The sequence below is a fragment of the Cotesia typhae genome, unplaced genomic scaffold, assembly GCF_013202065.1.
Source record: "Cotesia typhae breed Kobodo isofemale line unplaced genomic scaffold, CoteBio_Ctyphae contig_5, whole genome shotgun sequence".
Classification (NCBI taxonomy): domain Eukaryota; kingdom Metazoa; phylum Arthropoda; class Insecta; order Hymenoptera; family Braconidae; genus Cotesia; species Cotesia typhae.
Genome location: NW_027423757.1, coordinates 12155606 through 12176588, shown reverse-complemented (window position 1 = coordinate 12176588; position 20983 = coordinate 12155606). Strand labels below are relative to the sequence as shown.

The following is a 20983-nucleotide window of genomic DNA, read 5'->3' as shown; positions in this document are numbered from 1 at the left end:
TATATATATATATATATATATATATATATATATCAGTCTAAAATATTTATTGTCTTCTTTTTGGCAAATAAATTTATTCCACATCATCGGAGATTTTTCTCAAATAAATAATCGAAAATATTTGCCGGCGTTCACACTGTGTATATATATTTTATTTTTAAAAGAAAATCTGTGGAGCGATGCGATTAATTGAAAGTCCTCGAGCCGTTTGGCGTCCATTAAATCACGGCATGAATTTTTTCTCCTCGCCGTACGGCCATATGAATTTATGTTTCATGTCTGCATATGTGAAGAGTGAAGAGTTTTGAGGGTATAACACATATGTGGATGTATATGTGTGTCGGCAATGAATGCTCGGTGTGTTTGCATAGGTCCCCGAGGTGCAATAGACTCACTTAAAGGGAGAAACACCCGATAAAGATAGAGCGCCTTACAAAGAGGACGATAGAGATGGGGCTGAAACGCGCGAGTCCACTCCGTTCTACAGATACTGTCTGTACATGTATATATACTATAACTACGTAGTACAACTACACGCCATAGAGGCACCCGTTCTATCGGGATAAGAGAAAAAAGAGAGAATTGTAGATTTAGATGGGGAAAAAGGAGAGGTTCCTGTGTACACTCAGCTGTCGGGCTGCATGCCCCGTTTTTGCGTTATTCCGTTTCGTCGGGTATTTTTCAGAGAAGGTATAACTCTCCTGATTATCATCGTCATCCTTGTGGTAATATGCCTCAACATTACATTGCTTTTAAATTGTTCGGATTTATTTATTGTACCCCCGAGAGCTCTGGACTTTTTTTTTTGGAAAACCCAAAAATCAACAAACCAACGATTGTCGGAGAAACAATGAAAATTATCAAAAAAATTCTCGATTGGGGAATTTTTTTAAATTTTTCGACGATTGTGCATTTAAAAATATCGTTCAGTTCGGTTTTTAATATGGCCGTTGGGTCGGTTACCGTATTTAAACTCATTTTTTCGTGGTTATTATTGAATTAGGCCAGCAATGATGGTGGTTTTTTGTGGGAGCTTGTATTTTGTGACTAAAAAATTGTTGCAAAAAATATTAAGTGGATTTTTTTTTTTTTTTTTAAATCATTGTATCTAAAGACATCGTAATTTTTGTTCAAATCATTATTAATCAAACAAAAGGATTGTTCTTGATCTCAAAAAGACATTAAATAGTCAAATTTGATGAAAAGAAACACGTGGTATACATCAGTATGAACTTTTAGATTTTTTGAAGTACAAAATACTGATCAGTGACACTTTGATGACTTGTAATCAAACCAAGAGATAGTTGATGATGTTGAAAAGGAATCAAACAGTCAAATTTTATAAAAAAAAAACAAGTGTTATACTTTGAAAATGAAAAAAACCTTTTTTCGAAGGAGTAAATTTATGATTTTTGAGGTAAAAATTTGAGCAGAGAGCAAAAGTAAAAAGTTTTCAACAGGAGAGGAGTATACTTATGCCTTGGGGGTTTTGCGAAGGGGGTGATGACACAAAGAGACGGATTGGAAGGAGCGCGAGATACAGAGATATAGAGATACATAATACAGCGATGGGAAAATCCGGGATGCTGGTTGGCTAGTTGGTCGGTTTCGACTCCGCCTCTAAACTGATGCCCCGGATATACCGTAACCTAGCTTCACCTTCCCTGTATATCTGTATCTGGTGGATGAGTTGGTCATATATATATATATATATATATATATATATATATATATATATATATATATATATATATATATATATATATATATAGAGAGAACTTACGCGACTCTTTTCCCCTTTCCCTTTATCCCGACATCATCCAGTCGCGGTACGGTGTGGAACATGTATAACGGTCCTATGCTATATGCTATATGCTATATGCCGAACACTGGTTCATTCCCAAACTCCCAACGCCATGAATTTCACCCCCGAGATACCTGGAGCGCAAATGAGCGTGTAATTCGAGGTACGTGCACAGTTGAGCTGCTCCACTTCACATACTCCTTCATTCCTGCATTCCCTTTGCTGGTATGAAGATAGAGAAAGATAATTCGCTTACACTTGACTCGAGGTTTAAATCAACGCATGTATGCCAGGAATCCAGCATCGGAATGCAAACATCAACACTGAGCGCCGACACTCATGCATAATGTTCGAGCTTAGTTTTGAAACATGGCTGCCTTTATTTCTTGTGGTTTGTGGTATAGGATCAAAATAAAGATGAAGAGAGGAACAAAAAAACTAAGTGATTTAAGTAAAATATTCTGGATCAAAAAATACAAATTTCTTCTAAGAATAATTAAGAATGATTTCTCTGTACTTTAAGAATTTTTGTAACTTAATTTAAGAAAAAGAATTCATATTTAAAGTACCAAAAAAAATTATTTGAACACATTATGAAAAATATTTGAGACTGATTTTTGTCACAAAATAAAATTGTGGAGAGAAACTGATAAAAAAACATTGAAGAAGAGAAAAAATCTTGAACCAAAAAAATAATTTTGAAGAAATTGATGGTCTAAAGTAGAAAAATTTTTGAGCCAATATTTTTTGTATCAAATAATTTTTTCAGGACAAAAACAAAAAAACAATGGAAAATAAAAGGGCAAATTGGGCGAGAGATATGCATGTGTGTATGAATGCTCAATGTGTGGACTCAAAGTTGGACAATCAAGTGCGATAGTCACCATTGTGGATGTTGACTGCGGGTATATTTGTCTACCAATGGAGTAGAGAGTGTGCTCGACGTAAATTCGTGTATCTATTGGACCCGGTAAACTTATCCTAGTCCTAGATACATTAATTACTAATAAAGTGCCATTGACCTCTTTAAAGTTAACTAATTAATTTAATTTCCGTAAATATTCTGCGCGATTCTTGCTCAAAGTTCCAGATTCCAGATCTTGGTCTTGCTCTGGCGCAATATTCTGGCTTAAACTTTGAATTAATGAAACTTTCGTGGGTAGAAGTAGGATGATGAGAAAATTTAACAAACTTTCGGGGTAGTGAAGTCTAATGAGAAAACATTTTTAATTTACGTGTTTCGAAGCTGCTTTTGAGGAAATTTATAGTGCAAAAGAAATCACTATTATTTTCCAAATAAAAGGAATCTTATATACATATATATGTATGAACAATGGATCGTGGAGTGAATAATATGTGTAGAGAGGCAAAAAAGTGACGTGAAGGACTCTTAACCGGTCATGTGGGAGTTGTCCAGACAATGCGTTATCGAATCGCGTGAGACAGTGACATAATTGCAATGTTGTGTCTTGTGTCGGGAAACTGTGGTCTGGTGTCAAACCCCAGAGATCGGTGACAATGAACTCCTCGAGAGTCCTTCAGTCCATCTCTCGTCCCCCAAATTGTCAGCGGCATCGGCAATAATAATAGCAAGATAAATAATACATTATTTTTATACCCACGCTCGTACTTTATTCTTGGGTTAGTTTTTCCACAATCGTGGAATTTAATCCTGAAGCTTTGGGAAGGGGCTATCGACCGTGCATTATATTGTCAATGACACACTATATATCAACCCTTTATAAAATCAAATCCTGGATTATTACAATAATGAAAAAATAATAATAATATAAGTGGTCATATCAGGCTGTATATTCACATGAAAATATTATTTTAATTTTTTTCTAAAAATTTATAGATCAATAAAAATGTTTTACTACTAAATCCCAAAAAAAAGTTTATATAGAGTTCATTGAGCAGAAAAACTTATACAAGATTATTTTTTTGGAAAAATCACAAAAAAGTTTTGTATTTTAGAAATTAACTCTCTTATAGTGAGAAGATTAAGCGACCATGCGCCATCTGTTGGAATTTATTAACACTATTTTTATGAAAAAATATATAGAGCCTTATCAATCAATCAAACCACATTAGAAATATTTTTTATGGATAATAATAATGTTAGAATGAAATTTAGCGTACAGAATTGACAATATGTAGCGTTTAGCCTCATATTATGTATATATATATATATATATATATATATATATATATATATATTATTCAGTGGAGATGTTCGTCTGGATTAACATTTAGATTTACTATCAGACTATCGATATAAACACATATACGTATGTATATATATATATATATATATATATATATAGAATGAAGGGTAAGCAGTATTCACTTATAACTACATAAGAAGGGCAAGTTAAACGGGGGTGGTTTCGGTGGCGTGTAGCAGTAGCACGAGGGGACAACTAACAATTGCCGGATCGCGAGCATGTATACAAATACGTCCAAATACATCCCCCGTGATTCGAGCGGCTATTTAACGCTACCAAGCAATGAGCCCCCGATTCTCGACGCCCGGGGGTGCTAAGCCCAAGCCCTGTACCCTGTCGCTCAAGCTTACCCACGATCACCATTTGCTCACATTATTCTTGCGTCCTGTATGCTAGTGTAGGATAATATAAGCCGGACTATAATGCAACTTGGTATCGGAACCTGAGGCGCTGGCCCTTGTTCTCTGGCGCTGCCCGAATCCCGAATATGTACCGAATCTCAATGATCAACTGTTAATCCTGGACTACTCGATAGATCTGCGTCTAGAGGGTTAAGGCCAATCTGGACGATTGTTTCCGCTCGGCATTTATGTCAATTGAGCGATTGTCTTTGGGTCACAGGTCTTATGTCTTATTTGGGCGCATGCAGTTCTATTCACGGATAATCACTCCAGTGAATTATTTCATCGGCAATTGTGAAAAGATCAGCATAGAGCTCCAATCTATTATGAATATGTTTTCCAAGGCTTGTTGACACTTCATTAATGCTGAGGTTACACGGTAATATGTGCATGGATTTTGTTGGTGATCTGACGCAGGATGCTGATGTCTATTTAAACATGACTAGAAAAAATTTTATTTATTTTCTGAGAAAAATTTGCAAATTTTAGTAAATATTTTCTAACAATATCTTTTAAAATTTGCAATGATTTTTACTATTTTTTTTTTTTTTTATTTCATACACTAAATAATGACATTTTTTAATCGAAGCAGAATAGATATTTTATTAATTGAAAAATTTTAATACTCTAATCTAAGTTATAAATAATAAATTTAATTTTCTAATGGTTTTATAATTTTGTTAGTCATTAAATTTAATTTTTAATGGAAAGAAAAATATTTTTATTGATCAATAAATTTAATTTTTTTTAATTTCATTTTGATTGGAAAGTTAGATAAAATTCAATGACTTAATATATTTTTTTTCCATAAAAATTTGACAACCCTGATATGATTAATCAAAAATTTTTTTCAAGTTTAAATCGTTTTATAAATTTTTAAAACAATTTTAATTTATTAATTTGAAATGCAATTAATTAAAGCATTAAAAAAAAATTCCACGAAAAAATACTTTTCCAACTGATGTAATAGCCAGTAAAATAAAAACCGTGACCTTTAAACACCGCAATAAAACCGTGAGATCATTGTTAATTACATGAATGAATAAATCGCGGAGTAAACAATAACAAACGAGGAAGCATAACGTAATTCTAAATTCCAAAAAGACTACTCCAACGGAATATTAAATATTGAATTAATATAATAATAAAAACAAAAAATAAAAAATATTTGTTGATATTTAGTCAAGTTCAATAAGTAATAACTGGTTTAAATTATATTTAATTCGATAACGCCAAGTATAATATTTGATATTAATATATATATAGTCCGTACACATTGACATATATTTAACTTAAAATAAAAAGTGTGGGATGATGTACGGTACAATAAACAAATTTATTTTAGTCAATACTCATCAGTACTTATACTACAGACTATATATTTATCGTATAATACGCGAGTAGATATAAAAAGTAAAGTTGTTACTGTTTCTAATATAACTCAAACACACTCAAAACACCAAAGCATCATCTCGACGATTGACGCCCGGTAAATATTTGTGGTAATTTATACGGTTGTGTATGTATGTCTATGTGGCGACGAGCTGAGTAGTAGCTGATAGAGAGTACATCATACACTATTCTATACTCTCAACTCAACTCTGTCAAACTTTACCATCCTATTCCATTTTATTCACCGCGCACACTAAAATAATTCTGTCTCGTATCTGTGCACTGTGGATCCTGGCAAAACTGGCAGAGATCGATAATGCAAACGAGTAGTGACAACAAATTTGTATCTAATCCCACATCCCAGCAGTCTCTGCTTCAAGTGTGAAAGATATAACATTGAGAAAATAGACATTACATATCAGAGATGACATGATGATCACAGACCACACATGACTATGATTCCATAAGAGAACATTTTGATTGAGCATTGACCGGTGTATATATTCATTGACCAGTAACAGTAATAGTAATAATGTATGTGACGGTAATCTTTGATGCCAATAGCACAGTTCACTCCATAATAGACAGCTAATATTATTATTGAGCATGCTAGAAAGCCCCGTTGACATTTTAACGCGTGCACGCGCTAATAATTAAATTTGATTTCAGCAAACGTCCCGCGAAACGCTTTGTATTAGCCGTACTCATATAGACACGTTAATTCCGACCCAGCAGAAGTTTGACGACAAAATATTTGTTGCTCAAACAGCTACGCGATCCTGAGCATGAGCTAGTCCCTTTGCGTCTCTACTCGCTTATGAATAACTCACACTCGTTCATTCCTCACGCTCGCATCCTACTAATATATCATGTATCTCCACACAAACACGTTCTAACGGAATCGCTTTCGCTCAAAATTAATAGACGTGAGTATATATGCATACGTGTATATATCTATACGAGCGTCATCTCTCATTCATTCTAAAGTCTATACTCGACAAATAAATTAAATAAACAAATGAAAGCCGAGTTAATGTCGAGCAAGCACCAATTTTATGTTTACGCTCATGTGCGAGTGTGTGCTCGCGGCACTTATTAATGTCATCTCTGTGTTGTTTATAATAATAATATTATTATTTACAGGAGTTTAAAAATAAATATGAATTATTTGCTCGGGTGGATTGATGTTGATGTTGATGTCAATTTCTTGGACAATGTATTATGTACGTATGAGTTATGTAATCCAGGTGATAAGAGTAATTATTGCGGTAATTGCAGTAGGTCAGACACGTGCCGATTAAAGAGTGGCGAGATGAAATGAACAAGGTGCTGTTGTTATTTTTTTTTACTCGAGACAGAAACGTCACCTTTTGCCTTGGAGCATGTGTTAACTAGACTAACCAGGATAATCGGTAATTACGAGCATTTAGCGCAATAAACTACGAGAAAAGCAAGTAATCGGTTGGGATTGGCGGTGCTTTATTTTTACTGCAAATACTTGAGAAAATAATTGCGCTGAGGTGGAGTGTGATAATTATAATAATTATGTTGTTATATGGATTATGTAAAAATTTTTGGAGATTTCATTTTGATAAAATATTTTTAAATTAATTTTTTTTTTTTTTTTGGTCCGTAATATAGTTTGAAAATAATAATAATTATTGTAACTATATAAAATTTTTTTTAATTTAATTTTCATGCTAAAAAATTGTATAAATAATTTTAAAAGAATTTGGAGTTATTTGTTAAACATGAAATTACTCAAAAAATTTAAATAAATTATATTTAAAAAAAATTTGTGATAGATTGATATTTTTTTTTTTAAAATAGATAAAATTTTTAATTTTCAATGATTTAGTATTAAAAATAGTGATCTTAAAGAAAAAAGGTAAGGTGTTCCAGAATGCATATTAAAGAGGACGTCTTTTATCCCAACAAGCTCGAGTATGCGCGCGCTTGATTCGCATATGGCCGCGGAAGGTCGAGTGACGTAGTAGGTATACCCGAGTCCCGGCTGCGCAAATATTGATCGAAGTGTTGGCGTGTCGAAAAATTCCACCGAATAAAAATAAAGTCGAAAGCGGGGACCGTACCAGTTAGGTGTGCATGCATTACAAGCTTTTTCACGTACTTTGTACACTTAGGCTTTAATTCCCGGCCCGGTGAGCTGTGAATAATCATTTAGATTTCAATTTGCTCGAGATATTTTAAGCATTCATTAATTTTACTTAATAAATTTTTTTTTAATTTTAACAAACGAGATCTTGGCTCATTATCGTCCAATTAATGCACCAAAAAATAAGCAGAACTTATATATAAATACCGATGTTTTTTTACCGCAATAATTAATACATGCATGTATGTGTAATGTGTGCAAGCTAAAGTACTGACGATCATTATTATAAGGGGGCCCGGACGCCCAGCTGCGAATTGAAAGCGGTGAAGAGGTCCCCGTGTTCAACAAAAGTGGACGGGGGTGGCTGGCGGTTTGACGCGTGCTTAAAACCCTCGTTCTAATTTTTGTTGTTAGCCACCTGTTTATATCCACGGTATTTTCTTAAATCGTTCAATTAGCTTATAAAATCCACATTGAAAAAAAAAAAAAAAAAAATTAATTGAATTAAAAAAATAATTTTTACTAGCAACTTTGCAGTCACTATGTGACTGTCGTGACTTGTGAACCATAAATAAATAAAATTTTGCTTTATTAAATAATTAATTTTGTTGAATTGCACCGTACTTTCTCAATTATTGAAGTTTTTTAGAGATATAAGCTCATCCTGATGTTACACTCATCAAGAGCTTTCATTTCAGTACCCACATGCATTTTGATATATTTTTCATATATACATATATATAATATATATATAAATATATGAAAAATTGATGTGGGTACTCAAATGAAAGGTCTTGATGAGTATAATGACAGGATCAGCTTACATATTTTAAAATGTCAATAGTTCACGAGATACAAGGTCATTTCTTAATTATCTATTTAAAGATAATAATAAATTTTTTCTTTGAAAATAATTTCTTGAGCCAAGAAAATTTATTTAAAAAATTTTCCTTTTTGTGCAACATATACGCTTATATATATCTACAATTTGATGATGTATGTATATCCTAATTCACTTGAGACCTAGCGGTGCATATACATGCACACATGTATGAACGAACGTCAGACAGAGCTTTAATTAATGAGACAATTATAAAATAGAGAGCACAGTAAATGGAAATTATCTGACATAAGTAGATTGCAAACAGAGTTTCCGCGACTCGAATCTCGAATAGGTCCGAGATCGATACACTACACTGCTCGAGTGTAATGTGTGTGTGTGTGTGTGTGTGTGTGTGTGTGTGTGTGTGTGTGTGTGTGTGTGTGTGTGTGTGTGTGTGAATATATGTGAGTACGTAGAAGAGATTCTTTATTGCATCTAGATTCTAGAATATATCTAGGAGCAGAGAGAAGTAGATAGATATATACATAGATCGTCGTGATATGCGCTTAGTTCGAGTGGGCAGTCCCACGGTTACCAGTTACCCTTACCCGATAGTAGTCGGCTTCAAGCTTGAAGCTCCATTTAAAAGGCAATCGCTTATACTCTTCTACTATACCTATGTATATATTTTATGTATATAGATTGTATTATACAAAGAAGGGTGAAAGTAATCACAGCAACCCACTTGCTGGATGTAAACCACCTTTCGATGGTCCTCAAACCGACGATGGAGACCCGAGACTGGAGACTGGAGACTGGAGACCGATTCCCTGAGGCGATTTGCTCTCAACAGAATCTATATCCCATGTTTTTTACTTCTATTTTCGGCTTTTTGTCGTACTTTGAATAAAATCTGATTGACTGAAAAATCACTTGGGGAGTTGGATATATATTAGAAAAAAAAATTATTGAATTGACGGGAAAGTTGCAAGCTATTTATGAAAAATTTAGTATTTTTTGAAAATTTTTAAGTGGAAAAATCTTAAAATTTTTTTTGAAGAAAAATCAATTGAGATTTAAAAAATTTTAAGTTTTGTTTTTTGTTGAAATAATTTTATAATTAATTTTGTAGAAATGCAAAAAAATTATTTAATAAAAAAGCTCGAAATTTTGACGAAAATTTTCAAGTCAATGAGATTGTAGAATGAAATTTTTTATAAATAAATTTTGCAGAACAAAAATTAATTTATTTTGCCAAAAATAAATTTTATAAGGTTCTTTTCTCAAAAATTCCGATTAAAAATTTTTTTCTTGAAAAAAATTAATTTTTTATCGATTTAATAATAATTGTTCTTTTTAATTAAAACATAAACAATATATTACAGCACTCTTTTTTATATTTTTTCTAAAAAAATAAAATTATTTAAAACAACAAATTTACCTAAAGCAAATATAAGATCCAATATAATGAATTAGATGTTTATTAACGGCAATTAATTAAACAGAATAAACAGAATACCCTGAGGCGTCTCCCATGGGTGATCCGGCAACAAGAGTCGGTCTCGGTAAAATTTCCCATACGTTTACATACAGATAGGAATATAGACAATACAAGGCCTATCTGTACTCATACATTTTATTAGCGAATAAGGAGTTGGTCGGCGCAATATCGAGCTCCCCCGAGGGGTGTGAGGTCGACACGCGGCTGGCACCCTCGATAGGATGCTCATAGCGATCATTGAGTCGGTGGTACCGGGAATGTTTTGACAGGGCGGCGGGTCCACGTGCCGCTTAGCTGTTTGTAAAACATCCACGGGTCTTTGTCACGGCGATATTAACCGGGCTCTCAAGTTATGAGTGTGTGGTACCTCCACTGCTACTGAATTTAGTGCGAATATATGTATGTAGAGAACTACAGAGGCAGTGCAGCTCTGGAGCGAGATAAAAATAACACAAGACACAGATGAAAGAGAAAAGACCCGCAAAGAAAACCGTGGACGACGATGACGAGTATGGAGAGCTAAACGCGTGCCAGTGCCAATCGGTTGGTATTGTTAGGGCTCAAGGGCCAACCGATAGCTCTACTTTGCTTTATTCGAGGCTCGATCAACGCTTCGCTGTTTAATATACATGAATATATATGTATAGAAGTGATTTGTTTTCATCTCTATCGCTCAGATATGTATAATAACACGCGTAGGGCCACAATATCCGATTTAAATTAATTCTCAATCGCACTCATACTCGCTACTCGTCAATTATTTTATAAACATGCTACATCAATTGCTTCGGACTCTTTAAACATCACTCGTTACTCCACAATATGCAATTAAATATAATAACAATAATATTTTACATTTGCATATTCACTCCACTGTCAGTTTTTAATCGACGGTATAAATGGAAACAATAGTCATTATTTTGTAATATTTTGTTATTAAATTAGAGCTGAATAATCGAATATTGATTTATTTGTAAATATGAAATTTTATTTTGATAAAAAACTTTTTAAATTTCTGTTTAAAAAAATTTTTTAAATTCATTTTAAATAATTTGGAAAATCCTAATGAAGATTATTTTAATGATACATTATTACTGGTAATAATAATGTATCATTAAAAAAAATTAAATTGCATTTGGAGAGAGAAATTTCAAGCCAAAAAAATCATTTTGAAGTTACTTTTTGTCTCAAAACAAGCAATAAAATTTTTAAACTTAAAAATTTGTATTTTTTTCAACGAGTTTTATTTTTAAATAATTTTTTGTTAATGATTCAATGAACTAAATAAAAAAAAAAAATATTTACAATGATCAAAAATCTTCAAAGTTTTGTAAACAAAATAAAAATTAATAAAATTATTTAATTCATCAATAAAATGTCAAAATTAAATCAATTTCGATTTCTATCAATTTTTAAATACCAAATGTACCTTTTTTAAATTATACTTTAAAATGAAAAGAAATAAGTATAAACTTAAAAAATAAAAATTTTTAAATATTTGTCTTAATACCGTTTAAACCTCCAAACACAAATAGTTTGTTTCTGACAAATATTAAATTTTAATTCAATCAAATAAAAATATTATTCATCGATCAACTGTTATATTTGTGGCGAATAAATTTACCATTAAAAAATATTTATCAAATTTATTTCTTTACATTAACAAAAACAAAAAGAAATACTAAAAGATCAAGCATCATACCTCACGGAATGAGAAACCCGATGAAAATAATAAAGTCATTATTCATTTTCATTACCAAGTAATATTTAATGAGTCGAAATATCAGATGAGATATAAAATAAAAAAATTCTCTTTCAGACAAACAATGCCAACTAAAGCGTGATACGGTTTTTCATTATTTAGTAGCTGTTATGTAAACAAACAGCGAGCTGACAAGGGCACAGGTGTGTCGAGGGGTCACAGGTACATGTAACGTTAACTATAAAGTTAACTATAAAATAAAAAAATTTATCCAGGTCTTTCCCCGTCACGCGACTGGATATAATCGCTCGAAAGGGTTCAATGGATGTATCCCGAATCAAAAAATAAAAAATAAGAATTTTATTTGTCTAGTTGGTTATAGTCCAGATAAGAAGAGCGCAAAAGGGAGAAAGAAGAGACGAGAAGAGCTTAGACTGATGATGCATCAGTGGAGTGATCCACGCGAGAAAAACGAGCGGATCGTGACGGGTACAATGTCCGCCATTGTTTGCTCAACGAAAGTAGTAATGTAACTCACGACTGTTTACGCCGGGTAAATAGGCAAACAAGGAATTGCGAGCGGTGTACATCGACTTTACCTGGAAAACTCTTAACTCTTAACTCTCAGCTCGGGAGAAAATGATTACAGTGTGAAGTGATAAGAATGGAATGGAAGGGAACCACTTTTGTATAAAATAATATGATGCAGAAATAATTAATTTGTGTATATATGTATCTAAGTATAACTAAACACACATGTGCGCCCCTTTCCAGGTAACATGTATGAAGCGACCCTTGAGACTGTTACTGTATCAGCAGTTCCTAATTAAATCGAGAAGGGTCAGCAGTGGCTCGCCGCACGGGTTAAAGATTCTGTACTTGTTTGAGCCCAGATCCCAGATTGTGGTTCTGATTTTCTCAAATCTAACATCTCACGTTCATAATACTCTCCCGAAAGTTATCTTCTGTTTAAACTTAATCCTCAAACTGGAGTTGGGAGTATAGGTACCACTCGCCTGATTCACCCGAAAGTTCTACGAGAAAATTTATTCATGGCTCTGTCACCAAAAATTTATAAGGCAAACTCTGTCGAGAAATTTTCTAGTTTTCTGTCAAGGAGCTAAGAATTACTATGATAATTTTTGTGGTCAATATTTTTCTAAATATTTTTTGAAAATAAAAATTAGTTTCATTTTTTTCGCTCCAATAATTACAATAAAATTCATCAAAAAAAAGATACTTTTGCCGGCAGAATTTAAAACATAGTAAATGATATTTTTAAAATTATCAAAAATTTATCTGATAAAAATAAAATTAATTAAAAATTTTACAGTCACTGTTTTTTTTTTTTTTTTTTTTTTTTTTTTTAATGAGCCAGCTGTATTCTGTATTTATCACAAAGATTTTTAAGAAGCTAAAAAAGAATTGTTTTTCAGCGTTTAACTTCTTCTGACATATAACAAGAGAGTCAACAGTCAACTGTGACACATTTATTGTTTTAATCATGTGTAAAACACGTAACACATGCAACGCGTGATTTAAAAAGCAAGGGTCAACTCGATAACGCGGGACTTTATTTGTTATTTAAGGCACGAGTACCCGGAGGACATATGTCCACCTTGGAAGCTCAACAATCCGACGTGACATGGATAGGTAGCTGACAAACTTAAACTTACCGGGTGTAATAGAGTCTGGTGTCTGGTAAGCGCCACGCAACCACTCTTTGCACATGAGCATTCATGGAGTGCAAACTTGGCCATATGTTTGTACCTTTCTGTCACGTCAATCTGGGCTCATTAGTGTTTGCTTATCCAGCAAACGATCGAGCTTAACGCCATCGGAGACTTGTTAATTAAAAGGCAAAAAATAGTTTTGTTAATTAATTAATTATAATTAATTAATGAATGGATGAATGGGTATTATTAAAGAGATAAAAGCAATGACCTCATATATCGAGGGTCAGTTGGTGAATTGATGGCTCGGTGGAGCCAATCGGACACGGGCAGACCAGAGAGCTGGAGAGCAGTGATCGTAAAAAATTCATTACTCGCCCGAGGAATCGATCGACAATCCGTGTAATTACGTAACCCCTCTTTCCCGCTTTGTCCCGCGGTTTATTCTCTAGCTCCAGCGGCAAAGTTCTGTCTGCTCGCATCGCGGATGATGGTGATGGTGATGATGATGAGAGGATCGGGTGAATTCTCTCAACGTTTCGGATCAAATCGGCTTGTTAAATGTGCATTGAGTATCGAGTATTGAATTGAGTGTTGCTACGCAATCGTTATTGCAACTACCACTCTTATTGCCGTACATTTTTTAAAGCCCCTCTTCGTTAAAGCTTTTTATAATCGCTTGAATTTTCACCGAAACGTTTTAACAGTATTAAAATTTTAATTTATTTTGGACTTTTTAAGCTTATAATTATTATTATTATTATTATTATTATTATTATTATTATTATTATTATTATTATTATTATTATTATTATTATTATTATTATTATTATTATTATTATTATTATTATTATTATACGTATATATTAGATGATAATGTGTACTGTGAGAAAATTTAAGTTTGTACCAACAAGTTTAAAGGGCTGATTGTAAAGCTAAGTTTCATAAGAGATTGTAATTTTGTTAATTATCAAGATATTAATAATGTTATATTATTTGGAAATTAATAATATAATAATAATAATTTAGCTCAAGATTTTTATTATTTTTTTTTACTATAAAAAAAAATTTGAATATGTGTAATAATAAAAAAAATATTGTTTTTTTTTTGTTTTTAAATACCTCAAACTTAAATCTCTTCTAGCGAGATTTAGCGATCATGCGCCTTTTTAAAGCCATAATAATAATAATAATAATAATAATAATAATAATATAGTTATTATATTATAATATATATAAATATTAAAAATTTATATATATATATATATATATATATATATATATATATATATATATATATATATATTAGGGTGATTAAAAAAAAAAAAATTTTTTTTTTTTCGTTTGGTACTCTGAAAAATAGGTTCCTAGACACCTCTAAGAAAGCCTCTCCAAGCATGAGTTCTTAATTGTAACGGGAAGGTCCTCCTTCTTACAGTTTTCTATTTTTTCTTATTATCAGATAGAAAAATTTATATCTCGCTTCCAACTACTTGAAAAAATATCTTGTTCCTTAGATTTTGTAGGAAATTGAATGCTCTACAAAAAAGGTCTCTTACGATTTTTTTCGTAAACCCAACCGTTTAAAAGATATTAACGGTTAAAGTTTGATTATTTTTGGGAAAATTTTTTATTTCTTATGAATTTTATAACTCAATGAAAAAAATCATTATGAATGATGAAACTCATAGTTTTGTAGGAAATTTACTGCTCTATAAAAATGGTCTCTTATGATTTTTCGATCAAGTTGAGCGTTTACGAGATATTCATCGTCAAACATCAATGCATATCAATTTTTCTAGTTTTTGATCAATAATTCGAAAAATTTCAATTTATTCTGTGAGTTTCAAGGAAATTTAGACAAATTTGAGTTTCTATGAATAGAAATATGTTATGAACTATTTTTTTAATTAGTTTTTTTAGTCTTGGACATGTTTGATTACATTAAAACAAAAAATTAGTGCATTTTTTTAAATATATAATTCAATTTAGTGTGTTTCACATGTGTTTCACTTTTTTATCGAAGAATTTATTTATTTAATTATCAACTGCCATATAATTTTCAATATTTTCAACATAACGGTACACTTTTACTGTAAATAATTTCCTCTATTGCAGTTTGGGTAGTTTTTTCGATGTTCTTTGATAATTTGCAATAAGTATTGGAATTGCTCTTCATTTTTGTCAAGCATTGATTATACTCACTAACTAATGCAACAGCTCGTTCTGCTGAATCATTAACAACTTTCAATTGGTTAAAGTATTCTTTATTTTCAATGTAACTGTCATTAGTAGGCCATGATTCAATATCTTTATCAAGGAAGTCATATGGTAAATCAAAGATTTTAAAGAGATTTAAAGACTTTTTAGAAACAAAGTCACTCAGACTTTTTGCGTTAATGAATTCAAATCGTTTTTATCAATTATAAATTTTTAGCTTTAGAATCTGTACCGTTACGAGTATTAACAGCTCCAACAATATTTTTTTACTTCCAATGAAACGGTATCGTCAAATAATGATAAAATGGCAAGTTCATCACTTAAATACCATAAATGCAAAATCATTTTTTCACAAGTTGCTGAAGAAATCAATGAATTGATATTTTTGTACTCGAATAAATTTTTCAAAAACTGCAAGTCATGATTAGCAGCAGTTGTTGCAGAAGTTGATGAAAACCAAGCTTTTAAATACAGTGTAACTATAAATATACAAATTTGCCGAAGACCGTCCAATTCTTTATTAGAAAGTTTAAATTCATTTCTGAATAGAAACATTTTTAAACTGTAAATTGCCTTCGCCATCCACCTAGCATGATGAATTGCACAAGGACGTTTGAAAAAATTTCTTCTTGAGGCATTTCTCCAAGGAAAATCAACGACAATTCCAACAATTCTTTATAGTCATCTCGGGGTTGTAGTAACTATCAAAAACAATTAAAAATTTGTCAGAAACAAGAAAATTTTTTTCTTAAAATCGCAGTTAAATCATACCTGTAAGGATTGTGCAATTAAACTAGATATTTCATTTTTTTATCCAAAATGATATCAGCAACAACAGTATCTTCAATTCCAGATTTATAATTAGTTTTATTTATTTCATCCCATGATTTTTTAAATCTTCCGAACATTGGTACGTTTGGCCCAGATGACACAGGCCAATATACTTCAAATGCACTTCTCAATATGATCTCAAAAATGTGGTGACGACATGGTAACCAGATTAACTCTCTTCCCAAAGTCTTTTTAATTGCCTTACATGTACCGTTATGAATTCCTGTATAAAGAAAATAGATAACTATCGTTAAATTTAATATTTTCAACAAATTGTAGATTATATTTAAAATCCAAATGAGTAAATAATTCTCAATAATTTCAAAAGTGAAATTCAGTAAGCAATAAAAATTAAACTAGAACGTTAATAATTAAATATTTTTTAGATTAAATTATCATTGATAAGTTACCTGTATTAACTGCCGTCGTGTCAATACACATCGCCTTAACATAATTAGTAATACCCCATTCACTCAATGTCGATAAAATGGCTGATGTTTGATTGTCTGCCGTCCCAGAATTCATTTTTGGAACCCCAAGTAATTGTTCGGTACCAAATGCAGTTAAAATAACTGGTAACCGTTCCACAGATTTTGATCCAACAAGGTCATTCAGCATTTTTCCGTCCCAATGCACAACGTATTTATCGTGTGTCTTAAAGTTGTCATTAAGTCCTTTAGCAATGTCTTCTCTTTGAAGCATACGAGCTCGTTGAATTGAACTATAACTGAGCGTTGTATCTTCAATTTTAATACCTACTGCTAGTAAAACCGGAGCAATAATAAACATCGCATTTCTACTGCTGACATTAGCTCGGTCGAGTCCAAAAATGACTTCAGGAGTTAAGACATCAAGTTTTGCTCGTTTTGTCGGAATTGGAGGTTCATACTCTGAATCAGATCCAAAATTTGTAACTCCACTTAATGTATACGTAGAGAACGACTCTGATTTTTCACTTGGAACAATCGCATGACTGGTAGACGGTTGATCTAAGTCTGGAATAAGATCTGTTTTATAAATTAAACGAAGAAAATGTATAGAATTTATTCATTTTGATGACAAATAATTAAGAAAGGACTCCAAAAATTGTCTAGTCAAATGTCATCTAGTCATCTATGAAAAGTTACACTACTACCTGACTTTATAATAATTAAATATCTCAGATACTTACTACTCTCATCTATTCCCATCATAGTTGTGGTTAAGTTTGATACAGGTACATTATTAGAAAGAATCTCTTTATGGGTACCGAATTTTTGATCCAAATACAACTTTCTAATATTATCATCAAGCACTTTTAAGGATTTTTCGCTCACAATGTCGAATAATTGTTCAAGATCAGTCTGAAATTTAATTTCCTTTTGGTTTTGCGCTGAATTCTTTTTATCGAAATTTTTTTGTAATTTTAACCATTGACTGTGATAGCGAAGAAATTTTTTGACTGCATTAGGAGCTCCACTAGTTGGAATCTGATTTTTTCTCCACAGTTCAATAACTTGGTCAACTGAATTTTTGGCACTTTGTTTGATTGAATACTTTAAAATTTTAAGTTGGTAGAAAAACACACGCATAACCTCTTTCACTTTTGGTAACTTACGTTCCGAAATTCTTTGTAGAGGTATTCCGATAAAACGTATTTCTTTATTCATTGTAGGTTAATTGATGATAAATAAATTTATGTGATGATTATAAGACTTATTTAAAATGAATTATTTTATTACGTATTCAAGATGATCAGTTTTAGAAACACTGAAAATACGGTATTAAATGGGTAGATACTGAAGATAGTTGAGAGTAAAAACATAGATGGCGTTAGTTTCAGAAGACAAACAGAAGAAGAAATCGAATTCAAAACAAAAATCCCCTCGAACGAAAATTTTATGTATATTTTGTGAAAAACAATTTAAAAATACGCACTGAACAAATTTCATAATAATAAATGACAACGCGATTAAGATTTTAAATTATTAAAGATAAAATTTAAAAAAATATTATTAGAATAAAAACTTTCAAATGAATTTTTGAACAGAAAACATCTATAGGAGTTGCTTTTATAATAAAAACTCAAATTTGTCTAAATTTCCTTGAAACTCACAGAATAAATTGAAATTTTTCGAATTATTGATCAAAAACTAGAAAAATTGATATGCATTGATGTTTGACGATGAATATCTCGTAAACGCTCAACTTGATCGAAAAATCATAAGAGACCATTTTTATAGAGCAGTAAATTTCCTACAAAACTATGAGTTTCATCATTCATAATGATTTTTTTCATTGAGTTATAAAATTCATAAGAAATAAAAAATTTTCCCAAAAATAATCAAACTTTAACCGTTAATATCTTTTAAACGGTTGGGTTTACGAAAAAAATCGTAAGAGACCTTTTTGTAGAGCATTCAATTTCCTACAAAATCTAAGGAACAAGATATTTTTTCAAGTAGTTGGAAGCGAGATATAAATTTTTCTATCTGATAATAAGAAAAAATAGAAAACTGTAAGAAGGAGGACCTTCCCGTTACAATTAAGAACTCATGCTTGGAGAGGCTTTCTTAGAGGTGTCTAGGAACCTATTTTTCAGAGTACCAAACGAAAAAAAAAATATTCTTTTTTTTTTAATCACCCTAATATATATATATATATATATATATATATATATATATATATATATATATATATATATATATATATATATATATATATCAATATTAATATAATAATTTATATTAATTTACCATATATAATAGCTATATTATAATATAGCTAATAACTAATAATATCTGTCGCATTTTTTCAAAATCAACTTTAATAAAAAAAATTAAATATCTTTAATTTTCATATTAAACATTTTTTTTTTACTGATTATTATTATTTTTTATCAAATATGATCATTTTCACCTAAAAAATAAAATTTAAACCCATAATTATCTACTAAAAGTTGTCAAAAATAACATATATGACTCGCTTGAACATCGAGATTATTCTTATCTGCGAGAGGTGGGTATTTTTGAATTAAACGTTTCTCAAAGGTTTCCAAGAAGTATCACCGACAAAACTTAGAGGCTAGTAATTCATCATCCGGTTTCAGTATTTTTAAATATCATATATCTATATATATTTAATGTTTATATACTATATATAGCGGTTGTCTACGTGACTCACGTGTGAGTGAGCAGATACAAAAAATGGTTATTAATATTATTTAAAATTGCGCAAAGAAATAGAAGAATATAAGCGGTGTGGATTTAGGTAGCGTGAGTTTTTAAGAAAAAACTTACAGAGTATAATGTACAATACATGTAACATGTAACATATTGTAACATGTAACACAAGTACACAAGCATATAAGTTTACGAGTAGGAGGAGAAATTGTGAAGAAAGGAAACTCAAGTCTGTTATTTCGAAGAGGTATAAAACGTCACCCGATAACGATATTTGCTTTTCTACCACACTCTAGTAAGGTGATGAAATATCTCTGTGTAGTTATGTACGTGCTCCACACCGATTAGTTATTTTAAACGGTATTAAATTGTCAGTAATTTTTTAAGGCCATTAAATGTTTAATGTGTGTTACACTTTAAAAGTATATATCATCTTACAAATTACTCATTTTTATGATTATGATTATAATTATAATTATGATTTTTATGATAATAATTTAGGAGACCTTAATAAATTTGATTTTTATCTGCTACGCAGTTTAATTTTTTAATTAATTAACACGAATAAGAATAATTGTAATTTTATTTTGGGAATTTAATTAGCGATGATTGTCCGGAAAAAAGTGGATCCTGATTAGAGGATCGAGACAAGAACCCCAAACCTTCGTCTTGTTCTTTCGTTCGCAATTTGGTTAATTCGATAGACTCTCGAATCTCGGCACTAGTCACAGTCCTCAGTCAGTACGAAAACTCCAAGAGTTCCCGGTAATTAATTATACCAACGTACCGTCTCGACGACGAAGGACGAGCAGTATGGAGGATGACGGAGCCAACCAGCTGTACATGATTCTAACGAACCAAATTCTTAAATTAACGAGAGCTAACTATATATATATATATATATATATATATATATATATATATATCTTGCGCTCTTTTTTCTCCCGATTGACTCAAGCTCATTTTTGCACCTTCAGGCTCAGTTATACCTTCATTAGTACTACTCAATATATAAATCAGTGCTGATAAATCACCCGGAAAGACGAGACAAGAAATTAAATGTAATAGCGAATATTTGGAAAATTTCACCAAGTTATTGCTTTATTTTTCTTTCTTCTCTGATGGCTAAGG

The 20983-nt window shown here is 31.3% G+C and overlaps 2 protein-coding genes across 4 annotated transcripts in view; both read right to left on the bottom strand.

Annotated features, from left to right (window-relative positions):
• Nucleotides 1-20983, bottom strand: part of LOC141530944 (uncharacterized) — a 140203-nt gene that overhangs the window by 94373 nt on the left and 24847 nt on the right. The window lies entirely within an intron of this gene.
• Nucleotides 16649-18429, bottom strand: LOC141530428 (uncharacterized). The gene is made up of 4 exons (XM_074247510.1): nt 18289-18429; nt 17863-18195; nt 17102-17698; nt 16649-16914 (listed from the first exon to the last, which is right to left on the bottom strand). The coding sequence occupies exons 1-4, from the start codon at nt 18338-18340 to the stop codon at nt 16649-16651; spliced, it is 1248 nt and encodes a 415-aa protein (XP_074103611.1). The 5' UTR covers nt 18341-18429.